We start from the raw sequence: 26,642 nt of genomic DNA, 5'->3' as shown, positions 1-26,642 counted from the left end.
CTCTCTATCACTCTGACATGTGCGCTCTCTATCACTCTGAGATGTGCGCTCTCTCTCTGTCACTCTGAGATGTGTGCTCTCTCTATCACTCTGAGATGTGCGCTCTCTCTCTATCACTCTGACATGTGCGCTCTCTCTATCACTCTGAGATGTGTGCTCTCTCTATCACTCTGAGATGTGCGCTCTCTCTCTATCACTCTGACATGTGCGCTCTCTATCACTCTGAGATGTGTGCTCTCTCTATCACTCTGAGATGTGCGCTCTCTCTCTGTCACTCTGAGATGTGCGCTCTCTCTATCACTCTGAGATGTGCGCTCTCTCTGTCACTCTGACATGTGCGCTCTCTCTGTCACTCTGACATGTGCGCTCTCTCTCTATCACTGAGATGTGCGCTCTCTCTCTATCACTCTGAGATGTGCGCTCTCTCTATCACTCTGACATGTGCGCTCTCTCTATCACTCTGAGATGTGCGCTCTCTCTCTATCACTCTGACATGTGCGCTCTCTCTCTGTCACTCTGAGATGTGCGCTCTCTCTATCACTCTGAGATGTGCGCTCTCTATCACTCTGACATGTGCGCTCTCTTTCTATCACTCTGAGATGTGCGCTCTCTCTCTGTCACTCTGAGATGTGCGCTCTCTCTCTGTCACTCTGAGATGTGCGCTCTCTCACTCTGACATGTGCGCTCTCTCTCTGTCACTGAGATGTGCGCTCTCTCTCTGTCACTCTGAGATGTGCGCTCTCTATCACTCTGAGATGTGCGCTCTCTATCACTCTGAGATGTGCGCTCTCTCTCTATCACTCTGACATGTGCGCTCTCTCTCTGTCACTCTGAGATGTGCGCTCTCTCTCTATCACTCTGAGATGTGCGCTCTCTCTCTATCACTCTGAGATGTGCGCTCTCTCTCTGTCACTGAGATGTGCGCTCTCTCTCTGTCACTCTGACATGTGCGCTCTCTATCACTCTGAGATGTGCGCTCTCTATCACTCTGAGATGTGCGCTCTCTATCACTCTGAGATGTGCGCTCTCTCTCTATCACTCTGAGATGTGCGCTCTCTCTCTATCACTCTGAGATGTGCGCTCTCTCTCTGTCACTGAGATGTGCGCTCTCTCTCTGTCACTCTGAGATGTGCACTCTCTCTCACTCTGAGATGTGCGCTCTCTCTCTCTATCACTCTGACATGTGCGCTCTCTCTCTATCACTCTGACATGTGCGCTCTCTCTCTGTCACTCTGAGATGTGCGCTCTCTATCACTCTGAGATGTGCGCTCTCTCTCTATCACTCTGAGATGTGCTCTCTCTCTCTGTCACTCTGAGATGTGCGCTCTCTCTCTATCACTGACATGTGCGCTCTCTCTCTGTCACTCTGAGATGTGCGCTCTCTCTCTATCACTCTGACATGTGCGCTCTCTCTCTGTCACTCTGACATGTGCGCTCTCTCTCTGTCACTCTGACATGTGCGCTCTCTCTCTATCACTGACATGTGCGCTCTCTCTCTGTCACTCTGAGATGTGCGCTCTCTCTCTATCACTCTGACATGTGCGCTCTCTCTCTGTCACTCTGACATGTGCGCTCTCTCTCTATCACTCTGACATGTGCGCTCTCTCTCTGTCACTCTGAGATGTGCGCTCTCTCTCTCTGTCACTCTGAGATGTGCTCTCTCTCTCTATCACTCTGACATGTGCAGTCTCTGTCACTCTGAGATGTGCGCTCTCTCTCTCTGTCACTCTGAGATGTGCGCTCTCTCTCTATCACTCTGAGATGTGCGCTCTTTCTCTTATCACTCTGACATGTGCGCTCTCTATCACTCTGAGATGTGTGCTCTCTATCACTCTGAGATGTGCGCTCTCTCTCTCTGTCACTCTGAGATGTGCGCTCTCTCTCTGTCACTCTGAGATGTGCGCTCTCTCTCTCTGTCACTCTGAGATGTGTGCTCTATCACTCTGAGATGTGCTCTCTATCACTCTGAGATGTGCGCTCTCTCTCTCTCTGTCACTCTGAGATGTGCGCTCTCTCTCTATCACTCTGAGATGTGCGCTCTCTCTATCACTGAGATGTGCGCTCTCTCTCTATCACTCTGAGATGTGCGCTCTCTCTCTATCACTCTGAGATGTGCGCTCTCTCTATCACTCTGAGATGTGCGCTCTCTCTATCACTGAGATGTGCGCTCTCTATCACTGAGATGTGCGCTCTCTCTCTATCACTCTGAGATGTGCGCTCTCTCTCTCTATCACTGAGATGTGCGCTCTCTATCACTGAGATGTGCGCTCTCTCTGTCACTCTGAGATGTGTGCTCTCTCTATCACTCTGACATGTGCGCTCTCTCTCTATCACTCTGAGATGTGCGCTCTCTCTCTATCACTCTGAGATGTGCGCTCTCTCTTTCACTCTGAGATGTGCGCTCTCTCTCTATCACTCTGAGATGTACGCTCTCTCTATCACTCTGAGATGTGCGTTCTCTCTCTCTATCACTCTGACATGTGCGCTCTCTCTCTGTCACTCTGAGATGTGCACCTGCAGTCTCTCGCTCTCTCTTTTTGCACCTGCAGTCTCTCGCTCTCTCTTTTTGCACCTGCAGTCCTTCGGTCTCTCTTTTTGCACCTGCAGTCCTTCGCTCTCTCTTTTTGCACCTGCAGTCCCTCGCTCTCTTTTTGCACCTGCAGTCTCTCGCTCTCTCTTTTTGCGCCTGCAGTCTCTCGCTCTCTCTTTTTGCGCCTGCAGTCTCTCTCTCTTTTAGCGCCTGCAGTCTCTCGCTCTCTCTTTTTGCGCCTTCAGTACCTCGCTCTCTCTTTTTGCGCCTGCAGTCTCTCGCTCTCTCTTTTTGCGCCTGCAGTCTCTCTCTCTCTCTTTTAGCGCCTGCAGTCCCTCGCGCTCTCTTTTTGCACCTGCAGTCTCTCGCTCTCTCTTTTTGCGCCTTCAGTCCCTCGCTCTCTCTTTTTGCGCCTTCAGTACCTCGCTCTCTCTTTTTGCGCCTTCAGTACCTCGCTCTCTCTTTTTGCACCTGCAGTCTCTCGCTCTCTCTTTTTGCGCCTTCAGTACCTCGCTCTCTCTTTTTGCGCCTTCAGTACCTCGCTCTCTCTTTTTGCACCTGCAGTCTCTCGCTCTCTCTTTTTGCGCCTTCAGTACCTCGCTCTCTCTTTTTGCACCTGCAGTCCCTCGCTCTCTCTTTTTGCGCCTGCAGTCTCTCTCTCTCTTTTAGCGCCTGCAGTCCCTCGCTCTCTCTTTTTGCGCCTGCAGTCTCTCGCTCTCTCTTTTAGCGCCTGCAGTCTCTCGCTCTCTCTTTTTGCGCCTGCAGTCTCTCGCTCTCTCTTTTTGCGCCTTCAGTACCTCGCTCTCTTTTTGCGCCTGCAGTCTCTCGCTCTCTCTTTTTGCGCCTGCAGTCTCTCTCTCTCTCTCTCTTTTAGCGCCTGCAGTCCCTCGCTCTCTTTTTGCACCTGCCCTCCCTCGCTCTCTCTTTTTGCGCCTGCAGTCCCTCGCTCTCTCTTTTTGCGCCTGCAGTCTCTCGCTCTCTCTTTTTGCGCCTTCAGTCTCTCGCTCTCTTTTTGCGCCTGCAGTCTCTCGCTCTCTTTTTGCGCCTGCAGTCTCTCTCTCTCTCTTTTAGCGCCTGCAGTCTCTCTCTCTCTCTTTTTGTGCCTGCAGTCCTTCGCTCTCTCTTTTTGCGCCTGCAGTCTCTCTCTCTCTCTCTTTTAGCGCCTGCAGTCTCTCGCTCTCTCTTTTTGCGCCTGCAGTCCTTCGCTCTCTTTTTGCGCCTGCCCTCTCTCGCTCTCTCTTTTTGCGCCTGCAGTCCTTCGCTCTCTTTTTGCGCCTGCAGTCTCTCGCTCTCTTTTTGCGCCTGCAGTCCTTCGCTCTCTCTTTTTGCGCCTGCCCTCTCTCGCTCTCTCTTTTTGCGCCTTCAGTACCTCGCTCTCTTTTTGCGCCTGCAGTCTCTCGCTCTCTCTTTTTGCGCCTGCAGTCTCTCTCTCTCTCTTTTAGCGCCTGCAGTCCCTCGCTCTCTCTTTTTGCACCTGCCCTCCCTCGCTCTCTCTTTTTGCGCCTGCAGTCCCTCGCTCTCTCTTTTTGCGCCTGCAGTCTCTCTCTCTTTTAGCGCCTGCAGTCTCTCGCTCTCTCTTTTTGCGCCTTCAGTCTCTCGCTCTCTTTTTGCGCCTGCAGTCTCTCTCTCTCTTAGCGCCTGCAGTCTCTCTCTCTCTCTCTTTTTGTGCCTGCAGTCCTTCGCTCTCTCTTTTTGCGCCTGCAGTCTCTCTCTCTTTTAGCGCCTGCCCTCTCTCGCTCTCTCTTTTTGCGCCTGCAGTCTCTCGCTCTCTTTTTGCGCCTGCGGTCTCTCGCTCTCTCTTTTTGCGCCTTCAGTACCTCGCGCTCTCTTTTTTCGCCTGCAGTCTCTCGCTCTCTTTTTGCGCCTGCAGTCCTTCGCTCTCTCTTTTTGTGCCTGCAGTCTCTCGCTCTCTCTTTTTGCGCCTGCAGTCTCTCGCTCTCTCTTTTTGCGCCTGAAGTCCCTCGCTCTCTCTTTTTGCGCCTGCAGTCTCTCTCTCTCTCTTTTTGTGCCTGCAGTCCCTCGCTCTCTCTTTTTGCGCCTGCCCTCTCTCGCTCTCTCTTTTTGCGCCTGCAGTCTCTCGCTCTCTTTTTGCGCCTGCAGTCTCTCGCTCTCTCTTTTTGCGCCTGCAGTCCCTCGCTCTCTCTTTTTGCGCCTGCAGTCCCTCGCTCTCTCTTTTTGCGCCTGCAGTCCTTCGCGCTCTTTTTGCGCCTGCAGTCCCTCGCTCTCTCTTTTTGCGCCTGCAGTCTCTCGCTCTCTCTTTTTGCGCCTGCAGTCCCTCGCTCTCTCTTTTTGCACCTGCAGTCCCTCGCTCTCTCTTTTTGCACCTGCAGTCTCTCGCTCTCTCTTTTTGTGCCTGCAGTCCTTCGCTCTCTCTTTTTGCGCCTGCAGTTTCTCTCTCTCTCTCTCTCTCTCTTTTTGCGCCTGCAGTCTCTCTCTCTCTCTCTCTCTCTCTCTTTTTGCGCCTGCAGTCTCTCGCTCTCTCTTTTTACGCCTGCAGTCTCTCGCTCTCTCTTTTTACGCCTGCAGTCTCGCTCTCTCTTTTTACGCCTGCAGTCTCTCGCTCTCTCTTTTTACGCCTGCAGTCTCTCGCTCTCTCTTTTTGCGCCTGCAGTCTCTCCCTCTCTCTCTTTTTGCGCCTGCAGTCTCTCCCTCTCTCTTTTTGCGCCTGCAGTCTCTCGCTCTCTCTTTTTACGCCTGCAGTCTCTCGCTCTCTCTTTTTACGCCTGCAGTCTCTCGCTCTCTCTTTTTGCGCCTGCAGTCTCTCCCTCTCTCTCTTTTTGCGCCTGCAGTCTCTCCCTCTCTCTCTTTTTGCGCCTGCAGTCTCTCGCTCTCTCTTTTTACGCCTGTACTCTCTTGGCAGTCTTTAGGCTCTGTCTCTTTCTTGCCTGTATCCTTTTGCTCTTTCTTTTTTTTCTCCTGCACTCTTGGGCTGATATCCTTCAATATCTCACTCCCGCAGCCCTCAGTCTGTCTCTCTCTCGCAGCCCTCAGTCTCTCTCGCACTCTCGCAGCCCTCAGTCTGTCTCTCTCGCACTCTCACAGCCCTCAGTCTGTCTCTCTCGCATTCTCGCAGCCCTCAGTCTCTCTCTCATACTCTCGCAGCCCTCAGTCTGTCTCTTTCGCACTCTCTGCTGGCAGCTCTGCCTTTCTCTCCCTCTCTCTCTTGCAGCCCTCAGTTGGTCTTTGTCACAGTCTGTCTCTCTCGCACTCTCGCAGCCCTCAGTTTCTCTCTCTCACACTCTTGCAGCCCTCAGTCTCTCTCGCACTCTCACAGCCCTCAGTCTCTCTCTCATACTCTCGCAGCCCTCAGTCTCTCTCGCACTCTCGCAGCCCTCAGTCTGTCTCTCTCGCACTCTCACAGCCCTCAGTCTGTCTCTCTCGCATTCTCGCAGCCCTCAGTCTCTCTCTCATACTCTCGCAGCCCTCAGTCTGTCTCTTTCGCACTCTCTGCTGGCAGCTCTGCCTTTCTCTCCCTCTCTCTCTTGCAGCCCTCAGTTGGTCTTTGTCACAGTCTGTCTCTCTCGCACTCTCGCAGCCCTCAGTTTCTCTCTCTCACACTCTTGCAGCCCTCAGTCTGTCTCTCTCGCACTCTCGCAGCCCTCAGTTTCTCTCTCTCACACTCTTGCAGCCCTCAGTCTGTCTCTCTCGCACTCTCGCAGCCCTCAGTTTCTCTCTCTCACACTCTTGCAGCCCTCAGTCTCTCTCGCACTCTCACAGCCCTCAGTCTGTCTCTCTCGCACTCTCGCAGCCCTCAGTCTGTCTCTCTCGCACTCTTGCAGCTCTCAGTCTCTCTCACACTCTTGCAGCCCTCAGTCTGTCTCTGTCGCAGCCCTCAGTCTGTCTCTTTCGCACTCTCGGCTGGCAGCTCTGCCTGTCTCTCCCTCTCTCTCTTGCAGCCCTCAGTTGTTCTCTGTCGCAGCCCTCAGTCTGTCTCTCTCTCACAGCCCTCAGTCTGTCTCTCTCGCACTCTCGCAGCCCTTAGTCTGTCTCTCTCGCACTCTCGCAGCCCTCAGTCTGTCTCTCTCGCACTCTCGCAGCCCTCAGTCTGTCTCTCTCTCGCAGCCCTCAGTCTCTCTCTGGCACTCTCTCTCTCTGGCACTCTCGCAGCCCTCAGTCTCTCTCTGGCACTCTCTCTCTCTCTCTGGCACTCTCGCAGCTCTCTCTCTCAGCCTGTCTCCTGCAGCCTCCTCTGCTTGCTGTACTGATGAGTCACTGTCTGGCAGGATGGAGGGGGGGGGATGTTTTGTCTGCGCTGAGCCCTCCAGGGAGCGGAGAGTGAGAGGAGGGGGAGGGAGCAGTACAGCAGAGCTCCTGTATCCCGGGACTAGGGGGCGCTGTTTCCTCCTGTATGTTATCATTTCATGGATATTAACCCTGTACTATGTATATAGGTTTTGTTTTTCCCCCTGAGGAGGCGAAACCTTATTAATGTGTAACGTATACTGGATGAGACAAAGTGTATATATATATCTCTATATTCTAAAAATGTATTCTTGTTTGTCTGTCTGTTCTCTATGCGCGACCAAACGACTGGACCGATCTTCACCAAATTTGGTACAGAGATACTTCAGGTATCCGGGAAGGTTTAAGACGAGACTCCAACTCGCTCGGACGTACCGTTGCTGAGATACAGCATTCCAAACACAGTGCCCCCCCTCCTTTAGCCAATACAAACCTGCAAGACTTTCACTCATATTCCAACTGCAATACACACGGTCACTCCACATGCACAACCCAACACTGATATCCAAACTGAGATACACGCATCAGAGGATTAGATACACAGATCAGTACACAGTATCACACGCCAGGGGATTAGATACACGGGTCTGCACACAGTCCCACACACCAGAGGATTAAATATGCGCTTCTGCACACAGTTCCACACACTGAAGGATTAGATACGTGCATCTGCACACAGTACCACACGCCGGGGAATTGGATACATGCGTCTGCACACAGTACCACATGACAGAGGATTGGATACGCGCATCTGCACACAGTTCTACATACCAGAGTATTAGATACACACATCTGCACACAGTTCAACACACCAAAGGATTAGATACACATGTCTTCACATAGTACCACCGCCAGAGGATTAGATACGCGCATCTACACATAGTACCATACGGGGGAGGATTAGATACGCGCATCTGCACACAGTTGTACACGCCATAGGATTAGATACACGCGTCTGCACACAGTACCACATGCCATAGGATTAGATATGCGCGTCAGCACACAATACCACACGCCAGGGGATTGGATACATGCGTCTGTACACAGTACCACATGACAAAGGATTGGATACGCGCATCTGCACACAGTTGTACACGCCATAGGATTAGATACACGCGTCTGCACAGAGTACCACATGCCGTAGGATTAGATACACGCGTCTACACACAGTTCCACGCGCTGTAGGATTAGATACACGCCTCTTCACACAATACCACACAAGGAAGGATTAGATACGTGCATCTGCACACAGTACAACACGCTAGAGGATTAGATACATGCCACTGCACACAATACCACACGCCGGAGGATTAGATACGCGTATCCTCACACAGTACCATATGCCGGAGGATTAGATACGCATGTCTTCAAACAGTTCCACACGGCATAGGATTAGATACATGCGTTTACACACAGTACTACATGGGAGAGGATTAGATACGCGCATCTGCACACAGTACAATACGCCAGAGGATTAGACACACGTGTCTTCACACAATACCACACACCGGAGGATTAGATACATGCCACTGCACACAATACCACATGGGGGAGGATTAGATGCATGCCCCTACACACAGTACCAGACGCCGGAGGATTAGATACGTGCGTTTACACATAGTACTACATGGGAGAAGATTAGATACGTGCATCTGCACACAGTACCAGACGCTGGAGGATTAGATACACGGCTCTGCACAGAGTACCACACATTAGAATTTTACTCCAGGTTTCCATTGCAACCCAGCCATTTTTCTTCACTGTTGTATGTCAACTTTAAAGAAACTGGGTGCTGTGGATGACACTGTTACACAAGGTCACATACACACAGCTTTACTCCAGGTCTCCATAAGAACTGATCACAGGTTTTTCACTGATATCCAAAATGAGATACATGTAATCACATGACCCTTATGGACATACACACAAACCACATACAAAATACACCAGCGCAAAATTGGACAATTCTTATGGGGCCACTACACACACACAAAAAAAAGTAATATACCTGTGCGAAGCCGGGTCCTCCTGCTAGTAGTCATATAAAAAACAAAAAACTTGAGTCTTCAGTAGGTGAAACCTTTTTTTAATGGCTAACTCATAATGATGACAGATTACAACGTTCCGAAGCTCTTTGGCTTCTTCTTCAGATATATCTAAAAACCATTTCTGAAGGCTGCATATTTATGTACAACAGGACACACAGGGATAGGATTTCAGGAGGGAGGGGGATGAGGAGAAGAGGCTTATTACTATATACATGTAAACAATTCACAGGTCCCAGGTTCTTATCTTTATGGCTCTTAGTTCAGTGATTTCTATAGATATGACATGAACCCATGTAAGACATTCATTCCATTCTCCAGAGTGTTAAATAGGGTCATGCTCTTGTATTCATGAATACGTCTCTGTTTCCTTGATTTAAAATTCCCTCTTAAAATCAAAATTTTCATGTGATCGGTGATATTATGATCTTCATTGCAGAAATGTTTTGACACGGGAAGGTCCATTCTTTGTTCTCTAATTGTATGACAATGTGAGTTCATCCGCAATCTAAGCTTCTGACTGGTCTCTCCATCATACAGATTATCATTGGGACACTTGGTGCATATTATTACATACACTACATTAGGTGTGTTACAGGTGAACGTACCCGGGATTTTATATTCTCTGTTAGAGTTTGGTATCTCTATCCTGTCAGTGGTCAGTATGTGCGGGCAGGTTTTGCACCTCTTCTGTCCACATGGGAATGTTCCTTTGTTATTTGGAGGTGACAGTGAGCTGCTAATCACCATATTCCTGATATTTGGTGGCTGTCTGTAGCACAGGAGAGGGGGGTCCGGAGATATGGATATTAGACGGTCGTCTTTTAGTAGTAGTGGATGTAATTTGCGTGTGATTCCTCTCAGTGTCTCCAGGTGGGGGTTATATGTGACGACCAGGGGCACCCGAGTGTTCTCCTGTTTGGTATTGTATTTTAATAAACCCGGCCTTGGTATTCTGGTGGCCCTGGTGATCTGGTTATCAATTGTTCTTGGATGGTAACCCTGCCTCAAGAATGTGTTTATGAGGCCTCCAAGGTGTTTGTCTCTATCTGCAGGGTCTGAACATATGCGAATGAATGTTTCACATGGGTTCATGTCATGCTATAGAAATCACTGAACTAAGACAGCCATAAAGATAAGAACCTGGGACCTGTGAATTGTTTACATGTATATAGTAATAAGCCTCTTCTCCATATATATATATATATATATATATATATATATATATATGGTATATATGCAGCCTGCAGAAAGTGTTCTTAGTTATATCTGAAGAAGAAGCCAAAGAGCTTCGGAACGTTGTAATCTGTCATCATCATGAGTTAGCCATTAATAAAGGGATCAACTACTAAAGACTAGCAAGTTTTTTATATTTCATACCCACTGGCTAACACGGTACGAGAAGAAACATATTATAGTTATATATATATATATATATATATATATATACACTCACCGGCCACTTTATTAGGTCCACCATGCTAGTAACGGGTTGGACCCCCTTTTGCCTTCAGAACTGCCTCAATTCTTCGTGGCATAGATACAACAAGGTGCTGGAAGCATTCCTCAGAGATTTTGGTCCATATTGACATGATGGCATCACACAGTTGCAGTCGCAGATTTGTCGGCTGCACATCCATGATGCGAATCTCCCGTTCCACCACATCCCAAAGATGCTCCTCTATTGGATTGAGATCTGGTGACTGTGGAGGCCATTGGAGTACAGTGAACTCATTGTCATGTTCAAGAAACCAGTCTGAGATGATTCCAGCTTTATGACATGGCATTGCATTATCCTGCTGAAAGTAGCCATCAGATGTTGGGTACATTGTGGTCAGAAAGGGATGGACATGGTCAGCAACAATACTCAGGTAGGCTTTGGCGTTGCAACGATGCTCAATTGGTACCAAGGGGCCCAAAGAGTGCCAAGAAAATATTCCCCACACCATGACACCACCACCACCAGCCTGAACCGTTACCGATACAAGGCAGGATGGATCCATGCTTTCATGGTGTTGACGCCAAATTCTGACCCTACCATCCGAATGTCGCAGCAGAAATCGAGACTCATCAGACCAGGCAACGTTTTTCCAATCTTCAATTGTCCAATTTCGATGAGCTTGTGCAAATTGTAGCCTCAGTTTCCTGTTCTTAGCTGAAAGGAGTGGCACCCGGTGTGGTCTTCTGCTGCTGTAGCCCATCTGTAGCCTCAAAGTTGGACGTACTGTGCGGCGTTCAGAGATGCTCTTCTGGCTACCTTGGTGTAACGGGTGGCTATTTGAGTCACTGTTGCCTTTCTATCAGCTGGAACCAGTCTGGCCATTCTCCTCTGACCTCTGGCATCAACAACGCATTTCCGCCCCCCACAGAACTGCCGCTCACTGGATGTTTTTTCTTTTTCGGACCATTCTCTGTAAACCCTAGAGATGGTTGTGCGTGAAAATCCCAGTAGATCAGCAGTTTCTGAAATACTCAGACCAGCCCTTCTGGCACCAACAACCATGCCACGTTCAAAGGCACTCAAATCACCTTTCTTCCCCATACTGATGCTCGGTTTGAACTGCAGGAGATTGTCTTGACCATGTCTACATGCCTAAATGCACTGAGTTGCCGCCATGTGATTGGCTGATTAGAAATTAAGTGTTAACGAGCAGTTGGACAGGTGTACCTAATAAAGTGGCCGGTGAGTGTGTGTATATATATATATATATATATATATATATATACTTATATATATATATATATATATATACACACACACATAGATATATATATATATACACACATATATATATACACACAGTCCTATGAAAAAGTTTGGGCCCCCCTATTAATCTTAATCATTTTTAGCTCTAAATATTTTGGTGTTTATAACAGCCATTTCAGTGTGATATATCTAATAACTGATGGACACAGTAATATTTCAGGATTGAAATGAGGTTTATTGTACTAACAGAAAATGCGCAATATGCATTAAACCAAAATTTGACCGGTGCAAAAGTATGGGCACCTCAAAAGAAAAGTGACATTAATATTTAGTACATCCTCCTTTTGCAAAGATAACAGCCTCTAGTCGCTTCCTGTAGCTTTTAATCAGTTCCTGGATCCTGGATGAAGGGATTTTGGACAAACAATTCAAGTTCAGTTAAGTTAGATGGTCGCCGAGCATGGACAGCCCGCTTCCAATCATCCCACAGATGTTCAATGATATTCAGGTCTGGGGACTGGGATGGCCATTCCAGAACATTGTAATTGTTCCTCTGCATGAATGCCTGAGGATTTGGAGCGGTGTTTTGGATCATTGTCTTGCTGAAATATCCATCCCCGGCGTAACTTCAACTTCATCACTGATTCTTGAACATTATTCTCAAGAATCTGCTGATACTGAGTGGAATCCATGCGACTCTCAACTTTAACAAGATTCCCGATGCCGGCATTGGCCACACAGCCCCAAAGCATGATGGAACCTCCACCAAATCTTACAGTGGGTAGCATGTGTTTTTCTTGGAATGCTGTTTCTTTTTGGACGCCATGCATAACGCCTTTTTTTATAACCAAACAACTCAATTTTTGTTTCCAAAATGAAGCTGCCTTGTCCAAATGTGCTTTTGCATACCTCAGGTGACTCTATTTGTGGCGTACGTGCAGAAACGGCTTCTTTCTCATCACTCTCCCATACAGCTTCTCCTTGTGCAAAGTGCGCTGTATTGCTGACCGATGCACAGTGACACCATCTGCAGCAAGATGATGCTGCAGCTCTTTGGAGGTGTCTGTGGATTGTCCTTGACTCTTCTCACCATTCTTCTTCTCTGCCTTTCTGATATTTTTCTTGGCCTGCCACTTCTGGGCTTAACAAGAACTGTCCCTGTGCTCTTCCATTTCCTTACTATGTTCCTGACAGTGGAAACTGACAGGTTAAATCTCTGAGACAACGTTTTGTATCCTTCCCCTGAACAACTATGTTGAACAATCTTTGTTTTCAGATCATTTGAGAGCGGGCTGTCCATGTTCGGCAACCATCAAACTTAACTGAACTTGAATTGTTTTGTAGAAAGAAATGGTCCAAAATCCCTTCATCCAGGATCCAGGAACTGATTAAAAGCTACAGGAAGCGACTAGAGGCTGTTATCTTTGCAAAAGGAGGATGTACTAAATATTAATGTCACTTTTCTGTTGAGGTGCCCATATTTTTGCACCGGTCAAATTTTTGTTTAATGCATATTGCGCATTTTCTGTTAGTACAATAAACCTCATTTCAATCCTGAAATATTACTGTGTCCATCAGTTATTAGATATATCAAACTGAAATGGCTGCTGCAAACACCAAAGTATTTAGAACTAAAAATGATTAAGATTAATAGGGGTGCCCAAACTTTTTCATAGGACTGTATATATATATATATATATATATATATAATAATAATAATAATACATTTTATTTATATAGCGCCAACATATTCCGCAGCACTGTACAATTTATAGGGTTCAGATACAGACATACATAACAAAGAACGTTATTTCACACAATGGGACTGAGGGCCCTGCTCAAAAGAGCTTACAATCTATGAGGTAAAGGGGGTGACACAAGAGGTAGCAGGGGCGGCATTGCTTATACAGTGTTCAGACAATTTTGTGCATTAGGAATTGTGATCGGCTTGTCTGAAAAGATGCGTCTTTAGTTTGCGTTTGAAACTGTAGAAGTTGGGAGTTAATCCTATTGTCCGGGGTAGAGCATTCGAGAGAAGTGGTGCAGCTCGGGAGAAGTCTTGTATACGAGCGTGGGAGGTTCTGATAATAGAGGATGTAAGTGTTAGGTCATTGAGTGAGCGGAGAGCACGGGTTGGGCGGTAGACAGAGATGAGGAAAGAAATGTAGGGAGGTGCGGCATTATGGAGAGCCTTGTGGATGAGAGTAATAACTTTATATTTTATTCTATAATGAATAGGCAGCCAGTGTAGTGACTGGCACAGACCAGAGGCATCACTGTAGCGTCTAGCCTGATAGATGAGCCTGGCTGCTGCATTCAGAATAGATTGTAGAGGGGAGAGTTTAGTGAGGGGAAGACGGATTAGTAAGGAGTTACAGTAGTCAGGGCGAGAATGAATCAGAGAGACAATAAGTGTCTTTAGTGTATCTCTGGTAAGGAAAGGGCGTATTCTGGAGATGTTTTTGAGGTGGAGGTGACATGAACGTGCGAGTGATTCAATATGAGGGGTGAAGGAAAGGTCTGTGTCAAATATGACCCCAAGGCAGCGGGCATGCTGCCTAGGAGTTATAGTAAGGCCTGAGACTGCAATGGATATATCAGGGACAGATCTGTTGGATGGTGGAAACAGTAGTAGTTCAGTCTTAGAGAGATTTAGTTTCAGATAGAGCGAGGACATGATATTAGAGACAGCAGAGAGACAGTCACTGGTGTTCTGTATGAGTGCAGGGGTGATGTCACGGGAAGATGTGTATAATTGGGTGTCATCAGCATAAAGATGGTACCTGAAGCCAAATCTGGCGATGGTTTGTCCAATGGGGGCTGTGTAGAGAGAAAAGAGCAGGGGGCCGAGGACCGAGCCCTGAGGAACCCCAACAGCAAGGGAAAGAGGAGAGGAAACAGAGCCCGCAAATGATACACTGAAAGTGCGGTCTGAGAGATAAGAGGAGAACCAGGAGAGTGCAGTGTCATTGAGGCCGACTGAGCGGAGCATAGTGAGGAGAAGTTGATGGTCAACAGTGTCAAAAGCTGCAGAGAGGTCCAGAAGAATAAGAAGAGAGAAGTCACCATTGGATTTAGCCTTTAGTAGATCATTAGAGACTTTTGTGAGAGCTGTTTCAGTAGAGTGCAGAGCGCGGAAACCAGATTGTAAGGGGTCAAGCAGAGAGTTAGCAGAGAGATAACGGATTAACCGAGAATAAACCAGGCGTTCCAAAAGTTTAGAGATGAAGGGGAGGTTAGAGACGGGTCGATAGTTAGCAGCACAGGATGGGTCCAGGGAGGGTTTTTTCAGTAGCGGGATTATAACAGCATGCTTGAAGGAGGATGGAAAGATTCCAGAAGAGAGAGAGAGGTTAAATATTTTAGTAAGGTAAGTAGTGACAGCAGGGGACAGAGATTGGAGAAGGTATGAGGGGAAGGGGTCTCTGCTGCAGGTTGTGGGGCGAGATAAAGAAAGTAGCTGGGAAACTTCCTCTTCTGTGACAGGTTCAAAAGATGAGAATGGACAGTCTGAAGTGCGGCTGGTGAGGGGATCAGTACTATCGTAGGTGTGGGAGTCAATGCCACCTGGGGCTTGGGCAGTAATTTCCTGACGGATCTTATCAATTTTATCATGGAAATACATGGCCAGGTCATCAGCACTAAGGTCTGTGAATGGCGTCTGCACCTTGGGTGTGAGTAAGGAGTGAAAGGTTTCAAAAAGCCTTTTAGGGTTGCTGGAGAGAGAAGAGATGAGGGCGGTGAAATAGTCTTGTTTGGCGAGGTAAAGGGCAGAGCTATATGTTTTAAGCATAAACTTGAAGTGGAGGAAATCTGCAGGTGAGCGTGATTTTCTCCAGAGACGTTCGGCACACCTAGAGCAGCGCTGAAGAAATCGTGTCTGTGGCATGTGCCAGGGCTGCTGCCTCCTATGTGGGACTTTACGAGTGGAGGGGGGAGCAACCTCATCCAATGCATTTTTGAGGGTTTCATTATAGTGACTGGTGGCCAAATTGGGACAGGAGATTGAAGAGATGGGGGACAGGGAGGACTGTAGAGTATCTGAGAGGTGCTGGGTGTCAATAGCACGCAAGTTCCTATATGTGTGATGGGTAGGGGCGTCTTGTGAAGGGGAGAGAGCACTGATGGTGAGAGATAGAAGATTGTGGTCAGAAAGCGGCAGAGAAGAGTTAGAAAATTTAGAGACTGTGAGGAGTCGATGGAAGACTAGATCAATCGTGTTACCGTCTATATGTGTGGCGGAGGAAGAACATTGTGAGAGACCAAGAGAAGTGGTTAATGAGAGAAACTGTGAGGCAGCCGGGGAGTGAGGGGGGGCAATAGGGATGTTAAAGTCACCCATGATGAGGGTAGGAATGTCACTGGATAAAAAGTGGGGAAGCCAAGAAGCAAAGTGGTCCAAAAATTGGTAGGGTGAGCCAGGTGGACGGTAGATCACAGCTACACGTAAGGAGAGTGGCCGGAAAAGTCTGATAGCATGGACTTCAAATGAGGAGAATGTGAGTGAGGGGACCGGGGGAATGGACTGAAAAATGCACTTCGGTGACAGAAGTAAGCCTACCCCACCACCCTGCCTATTATCAGGCCTAGAGGTGTGTGCGAATTGTAGGCCACCATGACACAGAGCAGCAGGGGAGGCCGTATCTGACTGCTGGATCCAAGTCTCAGTAAGGGCGAGCAGGCCGAGGGATTTACTAAGGAATAAGTCATTAATGTATTCTAGTTTGTTACACACTGAGCGGGCGTTCCAGAGAGAGCAGGTAAGAGAGACAGGGGAGAGATGAGGGGAAGGAACACGGTGAATATTGATGAGGTTTGTAGGCCTTCTATGTGTGCAGGGAGAAGAGTTAGTGAAGGAAGGAGGGCCGGGGTTAGGAGAGATGTCCCCAGCAGCGAGGAGGAGCAGAATGGACAGAGACAGAAGGTGGTTCAGGGATTTATGTGGGCGCTTATGTTTGGTGTCACTGCTAAAAGAAATAAGGGGATGATTACAGAGTGTGAAAAGTGTGTGAGAGCTGTACATGGGAGAAGGAAGAAGAGAGGGACTGATATGGATGGTGTGTACTGGTGGTAGAGATGGAGGAGAGATCTGCAGGAAGCCAATGGCTAAGATAGTAAGAGACAGTGCAGCTACAGGATACCATGAGGTAAAACTTGTTATTTTAGGTTGAAATTTACCTGGTGTTCTGTCATGGTTAGCCTGTTTCGTGCCCTGTTTAAGTGCCATGTATAAGTGCACTTTGGTTAATCTGCACTTGTGCCATGTATAAGTGCACTTTGGTTAATCTGCACTTGTGCCATGTATAAGTGCACTTTGGTTAATCTGCACTTCGGTTAAGATGCAATTTGGTTAAGATGCATGCTGCAGATGAGATGCCCCCGCATATATATATATATATATATATATATATATATATATATACACATATATATATATTTATATATATATATAAATAGTCAGTGAGATCAGCGGTGACATCACTGGGTATACAGCCTATTCATCTTTGAGTAGTTCTCTTCTGCGGTATCTCTTGGCGCCTACTTGTTGATCCCCCATTTTCGGTCCTGTAGGTGGCCGGCAGGAAAGGATTTCCCCACGTGATCTATGCCCGGCTGTGGCGTTGGCCTGACTTGCACAAGAACGAGCTGAAACACGTAAAGTTCTGCCAATATGCGTTTGACCTGAAATATGACAGCGTGTGCGTGAACCCGTACCACTATGAGCGCGTGGTGTCCCCAGGCATCGGTAAGTGTGGGCAGGAGAGGGATGTGGCGCCCCCAGCAGGCTCTGATACTTACTGTCATCTGCTTGTGTTTCAGGGCTGAATATCCAGAGCGCAGGTAAGATTATCTTCCTCTTCTTCCTCCACCATATTTCCTGCAGGTTTCTTGTCCTTATGTTATCATTGTATTTCCTGATCAGGCACGCCATGTCGATCGGTGAAGGAGGAGTATTCTAATGACTGTGACATGGACCCTCCGGCATGCCTTCAGCCACCGCAAGAACTTCAGCCGTCCATGAACCATGCCACCCTACCTCAGATACCTCCTACAGAATCGTATCGACCAGCTCTTCCTCCTCTAACATTACCCAAAAGCCCTCAGTCAACAGTTGGCATGTACCCAAATATACCCATCTCACCCTCTGGTGAGTATAAATACCTGTCAGGAAAGGTCACCTGGAGTATAGTGATCAGTGCTACAAACAGATCACCAGGACATAAAGCGGTGATATCACTGTATATACATCACTGGTGAGAGGTCACCTAGAGTATAGTGATCAGTACTACACACAGATCACCAGGACATAGAGCAGTGATATCACTGTATATACATCACTGGTGAGAGGTCACCTAGAGTATATTGATCAGTACTACACACAGATCACCAGGACATAGAGCAGTGATATCACTGTATATACATCACTGGTGAGAGGTCACCTAGTGTATAGTGATCAGTACTACACACAGATCACCAGGACATAGAGCAGTGATATCACTGTATATACATCACTGGTGAGAGGTCACCTAGAGTATATTGATCAGTACTACACACAGATCACCAGGACATAGAGCAGTGATATCACTGTATATACATCACTGGTGAGAGGTCACCTAGTGTATAGTGATCAGTACTACACACAGATCACCAGGACATAGAGCAGTGATATCACTGTATATACATCACTGGTGAGAGGTCACCTAGAGTATAGTGATCAGTACTACACACAGATCACCAGGACATAGAGCAGCGATATCACTGTATATACATCACTGGTGAGAGGTCACCTAGAGTATAGTGATCAGTACTACACACAGATCACCAGGACATAGAGCAGTGATATCACTGTATATACATCACTGGTGAGAGGTCACCTAGAGTATACTGATCAGTACTACACAAAGATCACCAGGATATAGAGCAGTGATATCACTGTATATACATCACTGGTGAGAGGTCACCTAGAGTATAGTGATCAGTACTACACAGAGATCACCAGGATATAGAGCAGTGATATCACTGTATATACATCACTGGTGAGAGGTCACCTAGAGTATAGTGATCAGTACTACACACCGGATCACCAGAATATAGAGCAGTGATATCACTGTATATACATCACTGGTGAGAGGTCACCTAGAGTATAGTGATCAGTACTACACACCAGATCACCAGAATGTAGAGCAGTGATATCACTGTATATACATCACTGGTGAGAGGTCACCTAGAGTATACTGATCAGTACTATACACCGGATCACCAGGATATAGAGCAGTGATATCACTGTATATACATCACTAGTGAGAGGTCACCTAGAGTATAGTGATCAGTACTACACAGAGATCACCAGGACATAGAGCAGTGCTATCACTGTATATACATCACTAGTGAGAGGTCACCTAGAGTATACTGATCAGTACTACACATAGATCACCAGGACATAGAGCAGTGATATCACTGTATATACATCACTGGTGAGAGGTCACCTAGAGTATAGTGAGTAGTACTACACACAGATCACCAGGACATAGAGCAGTGCTATCACTGTATATACATCACTGGTGAGAGGTCACCTAGAGTATACTGATCAGTACTACACACCAGATCACCAGGACATAGAGCAGTGATATCACTGTATATACATCACTGGTGAGAGGTCACCTAGAGTATAGTGATCAGTACTACACAGAGATCACCAGGACATAGAGCAGTGATATCACTGTATATACATCACTGGTGAGAGGTCACCTAGAGTATAGTGATCAGTACTACACAGAGATCACCAGGATATAGAGCAGTGATATCACTGTATATACATCACTGGTGAGAGGTCACCTAGAGTATAGTGATCAGTACTACACACCGGATCACCAGGATATAGAGCAGTGCTATCACTGTATATACATCACTGGTGAGAGGTCACCTAGAGTATAGTGATCAGTACTACACAGAGATCACCAGGATATAGAGTAGTGATATCACTGTATATACATCACTGGTGAGAGGTCACCTAGAGTATACTGATCAGTACTTCACACCTGATCACCAGGGTATAGAGTAGTGATATCACTGTATATACATCACTAGTGAGAGGTCACCTAGAGTATAGTGATCAGTACTACACAGAGATCACCAGGATATAGAGCAGTGATATCACTGTATATACATCACTAGTGAGAGGTCACCTAGAGTATAGTGATCAGTACTACACACCAGATCACCAGGACATAGAGCAGTGATATCACTGTATATACATCACTGGTGAGAGGTCACCTAGAGTATAGTGATCAGTACTACACAGAGATCACCAGGGTATAGAGTAGTGATATCACTGTATATACATCACTAGTGAGAGGTCACCTAGAGTATAGTGATCAGTACTACACACCAGATCACCAGAATATAGAGCAGTGATATCACTGTATATACATCACTGGTGAGAGGTCACCTAGAGTATACTGATCAGTACTACACAGAGATCACCAGGACATAGAGCAGTGATATCACTGTATATACATCACTGGTGAGAGGTCACCTAGAGTATAGTGATCAGTACTACACACAGATCACCAGGACATAGAGCAGTGCTATCACTGTATATACATCACTGGTGAGAGGTCACCTAGAGTATACTGATCAGTACTACACACCAGATCACCAGGACATAGAGCAGTGATATCACTGTATATACATCACTGGTGAGAGGTCACCTAGAGTATAGTGATCAGTACTACACAGAGATCACCAGGACATAGAGCAGTGATATCACTGTATATACATCACTGGTGAGAGGTCACCTAGAGTATAGTGATCAGTACTACACAGAGATCACCAGGATATAGAGCAGTGATATCACTGTATATACATCACTGGTGAGAGGTCACCTAGAGTATAGTGATCAGTACTACACACCGGATCACCAGGATATAGAGCAGTGCTATCACTGGTGAGAGGTCACCTAGAGTATAGTGATCAGTACTACACAGAGATCACCAGGATATAGAGCAGTGATATCACTGTATATACATCACTAGTGAGAGGTCACCTAGAGTATAGTGATCAGTACTACACACAGATCACCAGGACATAGAGCAGTGATATCACTGTATATACATCACTGGTGAGAGGTCACCTAGAGTATAGTGATCAGTACTACACAGAGATCACCAGGACATAGAGCAGTGATATCACTGTATATACATCACTGGTGAGAGGTCACCTAGAGTATAGTGATCAGTACTACACAGAGATCACCAGGGTATAGAGTAGTGATATCACTGTATATACATCACTAGTGAGAGGTCACCTAGAGTATAGTGATCAGTACTACACACCAGATCACCAGGACATAGAGCAGTGATATTACTGTATATACATCACTGGTGAGAGGTCACCTAGAGTATACTGATCAGTACTATACACCGGATCACCAGGACATAGAGCAGTGATATCACTGTATATACATCACTGCTGAGAGGTCACCTAGAGTATAGTGATCAGTACTACACATAGATCACCAGGATATAGAGCAGTGATATCACTGTATATACATCACTGGTGAGAGGTCACCTAGAGTATACTGATCAGTACTATACACCGGATCACCAGGACATAGAGCAGTGATATCACTGTATATACATCACTGGTGAGAGGTCACCTAGAGTATACTGATCAGTACTATACACCGGATCACCAGGACATAGAGCAGTGATATCACTGTATATACATCACTGGTGAGAGGTCACCTAGAGTATAGTGATCAGTACTACACACCGGATCACCAGGATATAGAGCAGTGCTATCACTGTATATACATCACTGGTGAGAGGTCACCTAGAGTATAGTGATCAGTACTACACAGAGATCACCAGGATATAGAGCAGTGATATCACTGTATATACATCACTAGTGAGAGGTCACCTAGAGTATAGTGATCAGTACTACACACCAGATCACCAGGACATAGAGCAGTGATATCACTGTATATACATCACTGGTGAGAGGTCACCTAGAGTATAGTGATCAGTACTACACAGAGATCACCAGGGTATAGAGTAGTGATATCACTGTATATACATCACTAGTGAGAGGTCACCTAGAGTATACTGATCAGTACTATACACCGGATCACCAGGACATAGAGCAGTGATATCACTGTATATACATCACTGCTGAGAGGTCACCTAGAGTATAGTGATCAGTACTACACATAGATCACCAGGATATAGAGCAGTGATATCACTGTATATACATCACTGGTGAGAGGTCACCTAGAGTATACTGATCAGTACTATACACCGGATCACCAGGACATAGAGCAGTGATATCACTGTATATACATCACTGGTGAGAGGTCACCTAGAGTATACTGGTCAGTACTACACACCAGATCACCAGGATATAGAGCAGTGATATCACTGTATATACATCACTGGTGAGAGGTCACCTAGAGTATACTGGTCAGTACTACACACCAGATCACTAGGACATAGAGCAGTTATATAACTATATATACATCAGAGTTGAACCCTTTTAAGAGCCGCACTTTTGACTTATTGGCTTGTACCTTAGGCCACTACTATGTGTCGTGTTTGGTTATTTTGGCAGTGGCTCCTGGTTGCCCCCTCTCATCCCTGACACATAGTGAGGGCATTTTACCCATCGTACCTCCTCAGCAGATGGTCTCCACTTCGCCTCCTTCGACACCAAATCATAACTCTCAGAGTAATGGCTACCAGTCTCCTCCCAAGCAGCCTTATCACAGTAAGTATAGGCCGTACATGACCGTGTGACTTGTAACGTCTCCTTGTTCCCGGCTTCACCCACTCTCCTCACTTGCTTTTCTCCAGCTACATGGACAGGAAGCAACACGGCCTCCTACACCCCCAGTCCTGCACCCCAGACTAATGGGAGGGGAAGCCAACAGCCACCGCTGCACCACCCAAACCATTACTGTACGTCTGTCTCCACATGGCGGGCACCGCTATTAGCGCCCAAAATGGCACTACCAAAACCTTCCGGTTTCTAAGTAGCTTTGCAATTTACCATTTTCTTCCAACTCCCTCCTACAGGGCCTCTTCATCAGAGTTCTCCCCAGTATTCCCATCCTGTATCCAATCACCCAGGTAAGTCACCCCGTCAGCCACCTACCTACCTCTGTACACCCCTCCATGGTAGTTCACTTTAATGACGCCAGTTTTGGGCAGGTCCAGAGTTCTGGTGTTCGGTTGCATACTTCGAAATGGACGTTCAGGTGGGAGAGATTTTCAAAGTGCCCTCAAACTGCCCCGTGGTGACTGTGGACGGCTACGTAGACCCTTCGGGAGGGGACAGGTTCTGCCTTGGACAGTTGTCTAACGTTCATCGCACAGATACGAGTGAGCGGGCGAGGTGAGGTCAGGAGTACGATGGCCCTTTACTTATGCGGAGTGTTGTTCAAGGTAAATTGATTTGTGGTGTCCTTCCTCAGGCTGCACATTGGGAAAGGCGTGCAGTTAGAGTGTCGCGGAGAGGGAGACGTCTGGATGAGATGTCTCAGTGATCACGCCGTGTTCGTACAAAGCTACTACCTGGACAGGGAGGCTGGGAGAGCGCCAGGGGACGCCGTGCACAAGATTTACCCTGGAGCCTATATTAAGGTAGCTGCTCTGAGGTGATCGGCGCCTGTCATGACCCTGGAGTTACTCTAACATGACTCTGAATGTGGTTTCTGTTTTGTAGGTGTTCGATCTGCGGCAGTGTCATCGACAGATGCAACAGCAGGCTGCCACGGCTCAAGCAGCAGCGGCGGCCCAGGCTGCGGCAGTGGCTGGCTCAATCCCAGGCCCAGGATCTGTGGGTGGCATCGCACCAGCTGTTAGTAAGTATGGGAGGAGAGGGGAGAACGTGTATACGTTAACTCCAATGGCAGCTGGGGGGCCATCTTGAATACATCACCCTCCATGGGTCCCCTAGTTACTATGTAAGTATGGGAGCTTTCCTAGGATACCCTGTATATGCTTTCCCTCGTCTTCCCTGCACAGGTCTGTCAGCAGCTGCCGGTATCGGTGTTGATGATCTTCGTCGTCTCTGCATCCTTCGCCTCAGTTTTGTCAAGGGCTGGGGCCCCGACTACCCTCGCCAGAGCATCAAACAGACACCGTGCTGGATAGAAGTTCACCTGCACCGAGCACTCCAGCTCTTAGATGAAGTTCTTCATACGTTGCCAATGGCAGATCCTAATTCTGTCAACTAACAATGATAGGCCAGGGAAGAAATATGGACGGTACAATTGGCTCCTTAATACCAAAGGGAAGTCGTAGGATGGAGATCCCAGTGACCAAGGAGGAGCCAGGCGCCTTGTGTGGTTTTTATTCTACAATGATGGAACCAATGACTTTGCCGGCAGAACATGGTGTCCTGGGGTGACAGTATTGGGGCTGAGTCTTCTCCTCGGTTCTGGCTTTACCTCGGGGTGCGGACAATACGTGTGAGATGTTTTCTTTTGAGCTTTGTATAAGTTGCATATGAGGAAGAAACCACTTCAAGAAACTGGTGAGAACCTCGAGAAGCTTTAGATTGTCTCCTAACGGTAAAAGAACAAATATTGGTTGTCAATTCATCCGCCATTAGTGAGACGGTTTTGTGGCTACCTCACCTGCGGGTCCTGACCTTGGAAGGGACAATCACAAACTTTTTTATGTTTATTTTACACGGACAGAGCAGGGACTTAATAAAAAGCAAAAATCTGCGAGGCCAAAATACCAAAATCTGTAACGTTAGGGCACGAGAAGAGTAGTCTGCTTTATGATAGGATTTCCACATAAAAACTGACCTATATTAAATAAAATATTTATGTACTACTGCTTACTGGTCTGGTGCGGTGATTGTCCAACTACCAGATGGCGATGGACAAAGGGAAACCAGGAAAAAATGGTAAGATGGGCTAGAGAACGGACCACCAAGAAGATCAAGAGATTCTCTGTAGGCCCACAAGGAATCGGCATAAAAATCTATAATCCTCACATGTCTCTTCTTCATGTGACCACAGCTCTATATAATCCTCACACGTCTCTTCTTCATGTGACCACAGCTCTATATAATCCTCACATCTCTTCTTCATGTGACCACAGCTCTATATAATCCTCACACGTCTCTTCTTCATGTGACCACAGCTCTATATAATCCTCACACGTCTCTTCTTCTTCATGTGACCACAGCTCTATATAATCCTCACATCTCTTCTTCATGTGACCACAGCTCTATATAATCCTCACACGTCTCTTCTTCATGTGACCACAGCTCTATATAATCCTCACACGTCTCTTCTTCTTCATGTGATCACAGCTCTATATAATCCTCACGTCTCTTCTAAATGTGACCACAGCTCTATATAATCCTCACATGTCTCTTCTTCATGTGACCACAGCTCTATATAATCCTCACGTCTCTTCTTCATGTGACCACAGCTCTATATAATCCTCACATTTCTCTTCTTCTTCATGTCACCACAGCTCTATATAATCCTCACATGTCTCTTCTTCATGTGACCACAGCTCTATATAATCCTCACATTTCTCTTCTTCTTCATGTGACCACAGCTCTATATAATCCTCACATCTCTTCTTCTTCATGTGACTACAGCTCTATATAATCCTCACATGTCTCTTCTTCATGTGACCACAGCTCTATATAATTCTCACATGTCTCTTCTTCATGTGACCACAGCTCTATATAATCCTCACATTTCTCTTCTTCTTCATGTGACCACAGCTCTATATAATCCTCACACGTCTTCTTCATGTGACCACAGCTCTATATAATCCTCACATGTCTCTTCTTCTTCATGTGACTACAGCTCTATATAATCCTAACTTGTCTCTTCATCTTCATGTGACCACAGCTCTATATAATCCTTACATGTCTCTTCTTCATGTGACCACAGCTCTATATAATCCTCACATGTCTCTTCTTCATGTGACTATAGCTCTATATAATCCTCACACGTCTCTTCTTCATGTGACCACAGCTCTATATAATCCTCACATTTCTCTTCTTCTTCATGTGACCACAGCTCTATATAATCCTCACATTTCTCTTCTTCTTCATGTGACCACAGCTCTATATAATCCTCACATGTCTCTTCTTCTTCATGTGACCACAGCTCTATATAATCCTCACATTTCTCTTCTTCATGTGACCACAGCTCTATATAATCCTCACATGTCGCTTCTTCTTCATGTGACCACAGCTCTATATAAACCTCACGTCTCTTCTTCATGTGACCACAGCTCTATATAATCCTCACACGTCTCTTCTTCATGTGACCACAGCTCTATATAATCCTCACACGTCTCTTCTTCATGTGACCACAGCTCTATATAATCCTAACTTGTCTCTTCATCTTCATGTGACCACAGCTCTATATAATCCTCACACGTCTCTTCTTCATATGACCACAGCTCTATATAATCCTCACACGTCTCTTCTTCATGTGACTACAGCTCTATATAATCCTCACATGTCTCTTCTTCATGTGACCACAGCTCTATATAATCCTCACGTCTCTTCTTCATGTGACCACAGCTCTATATAATCCTCACGTCTTTTCTTCATGTGACCACAGCTCTATATAATCCTCACACGTCTCTTCTTCATGTGACCACAGCTCTATATAATCCTCACACGTCTCTTCTTCATGTGACTACAGCTCTATATAATCCTCACATGTCTCTTCTTCATGTGACCACAGCTCTATATAATCCTCACGTCTCTTCTTCATGTGATCACAGCTCTATATAATCCTCACATGTCTCTTCTTCTTCATGTGACCACAGCTCTATATAATCCTCACACGTCTCTTCTTCATGTTACCACAGCTCTATATAATCCTCACATGTCTCTTCTTCTTCATGTGACTACAGCTCTATATAATCCTAACTTTTCTCTTCATCTTCATGTGACCACAGCTCTATATAATCCTCACATGTCTCTTCTTCATGTGACCACAGCTCTATATAATCCTCACATGTCTCTTCTTCATGTGACTACAGCGCTATATAATCCTAACTTGTCTCTTCATCTTCATGTGACCACAGCTCTATATAATCCTCACATTTCTCTTCTTCATGTGACCACA

At 46.5% G+C, this 26,642-nt stretch overlaps 1 protein-coding gene across 1 annotated transcript in view; it reads left to right on the top strand.

Annotated features, from left to right (window-relative positions):
• LOC142186378 (mothers against decapentaplegic homolog 4-like) overlaps positions 1 to 24,373 on the top strand; it is a 29,949-nt gene extending 5,576 nt beyond the window's left edge. The window contains exons 3-12 of the mRNA XM_075261223.1: positions 17,096 to 17,270; positions 17,345 to 17,365; positions 17,448 to 17,672; positions 22,133 to 22,288; positions 22,375 to 22,479; positions 22,597 to 22,650; positions 22,732 to 22,915; positions 22,995 to 23,163; positions 23,246 to 23,384; positions 23,548 to 24,373. Of these exons, the coding sequence (XP_075117324.1) occupies positions 17,096 to 17,270; positions 17,345 to 17,365; positions 17,448 to 17,672; positions 22,133 to 22,288; positions 22,375 to 22,479; positions 22,597 to 22,650; positions 22,732 to 22,915; positions 22,995 to 23,163; positions 23,246 to 23,384; positions 23,548 to 23,759 (1,440 nt within the window). The 3' untranslated portion in view covers positions 23,760 to 24,373. The remainder of the gene's footprint in view (positions 1 to 17,095; positions 17,271 to 17,344; positions 17,366 to 17,447; positions 17,673 to 22,132; positions 22,289 to 22,374; positions 22,480 to 22,596; positions 22,651 to 22,731; positions 22,916 to 22,994; positions 23,164 to 23,245; positions 23,385 to 23,547) is intronic.
• Positions 24,374 to 26,642: the final 2,269 nt, after the last annotated feature.

This window comes from Leptodactylus fuscus, assembly GCF_031893055.1.
Source record: "Leptodactylus fuscus isolate aLepFus1 chromosome 7 unlocalized genomic scaffold, aLepFus1.hap2 SUPER_7_unloc_1, whole genome shotgun sequence".
NCBI classification, from domain to species: Eukaryota; Metazoa; Chordata; class Amphibia; order Anura; family Leptodactylidae; genus Leptodactylus; species Leptodactylus fuscus.
Note: the sequence above shows the minus strand (reverse complement) of the source record. Positions and strands in the feature narration are given on the sequence as shown.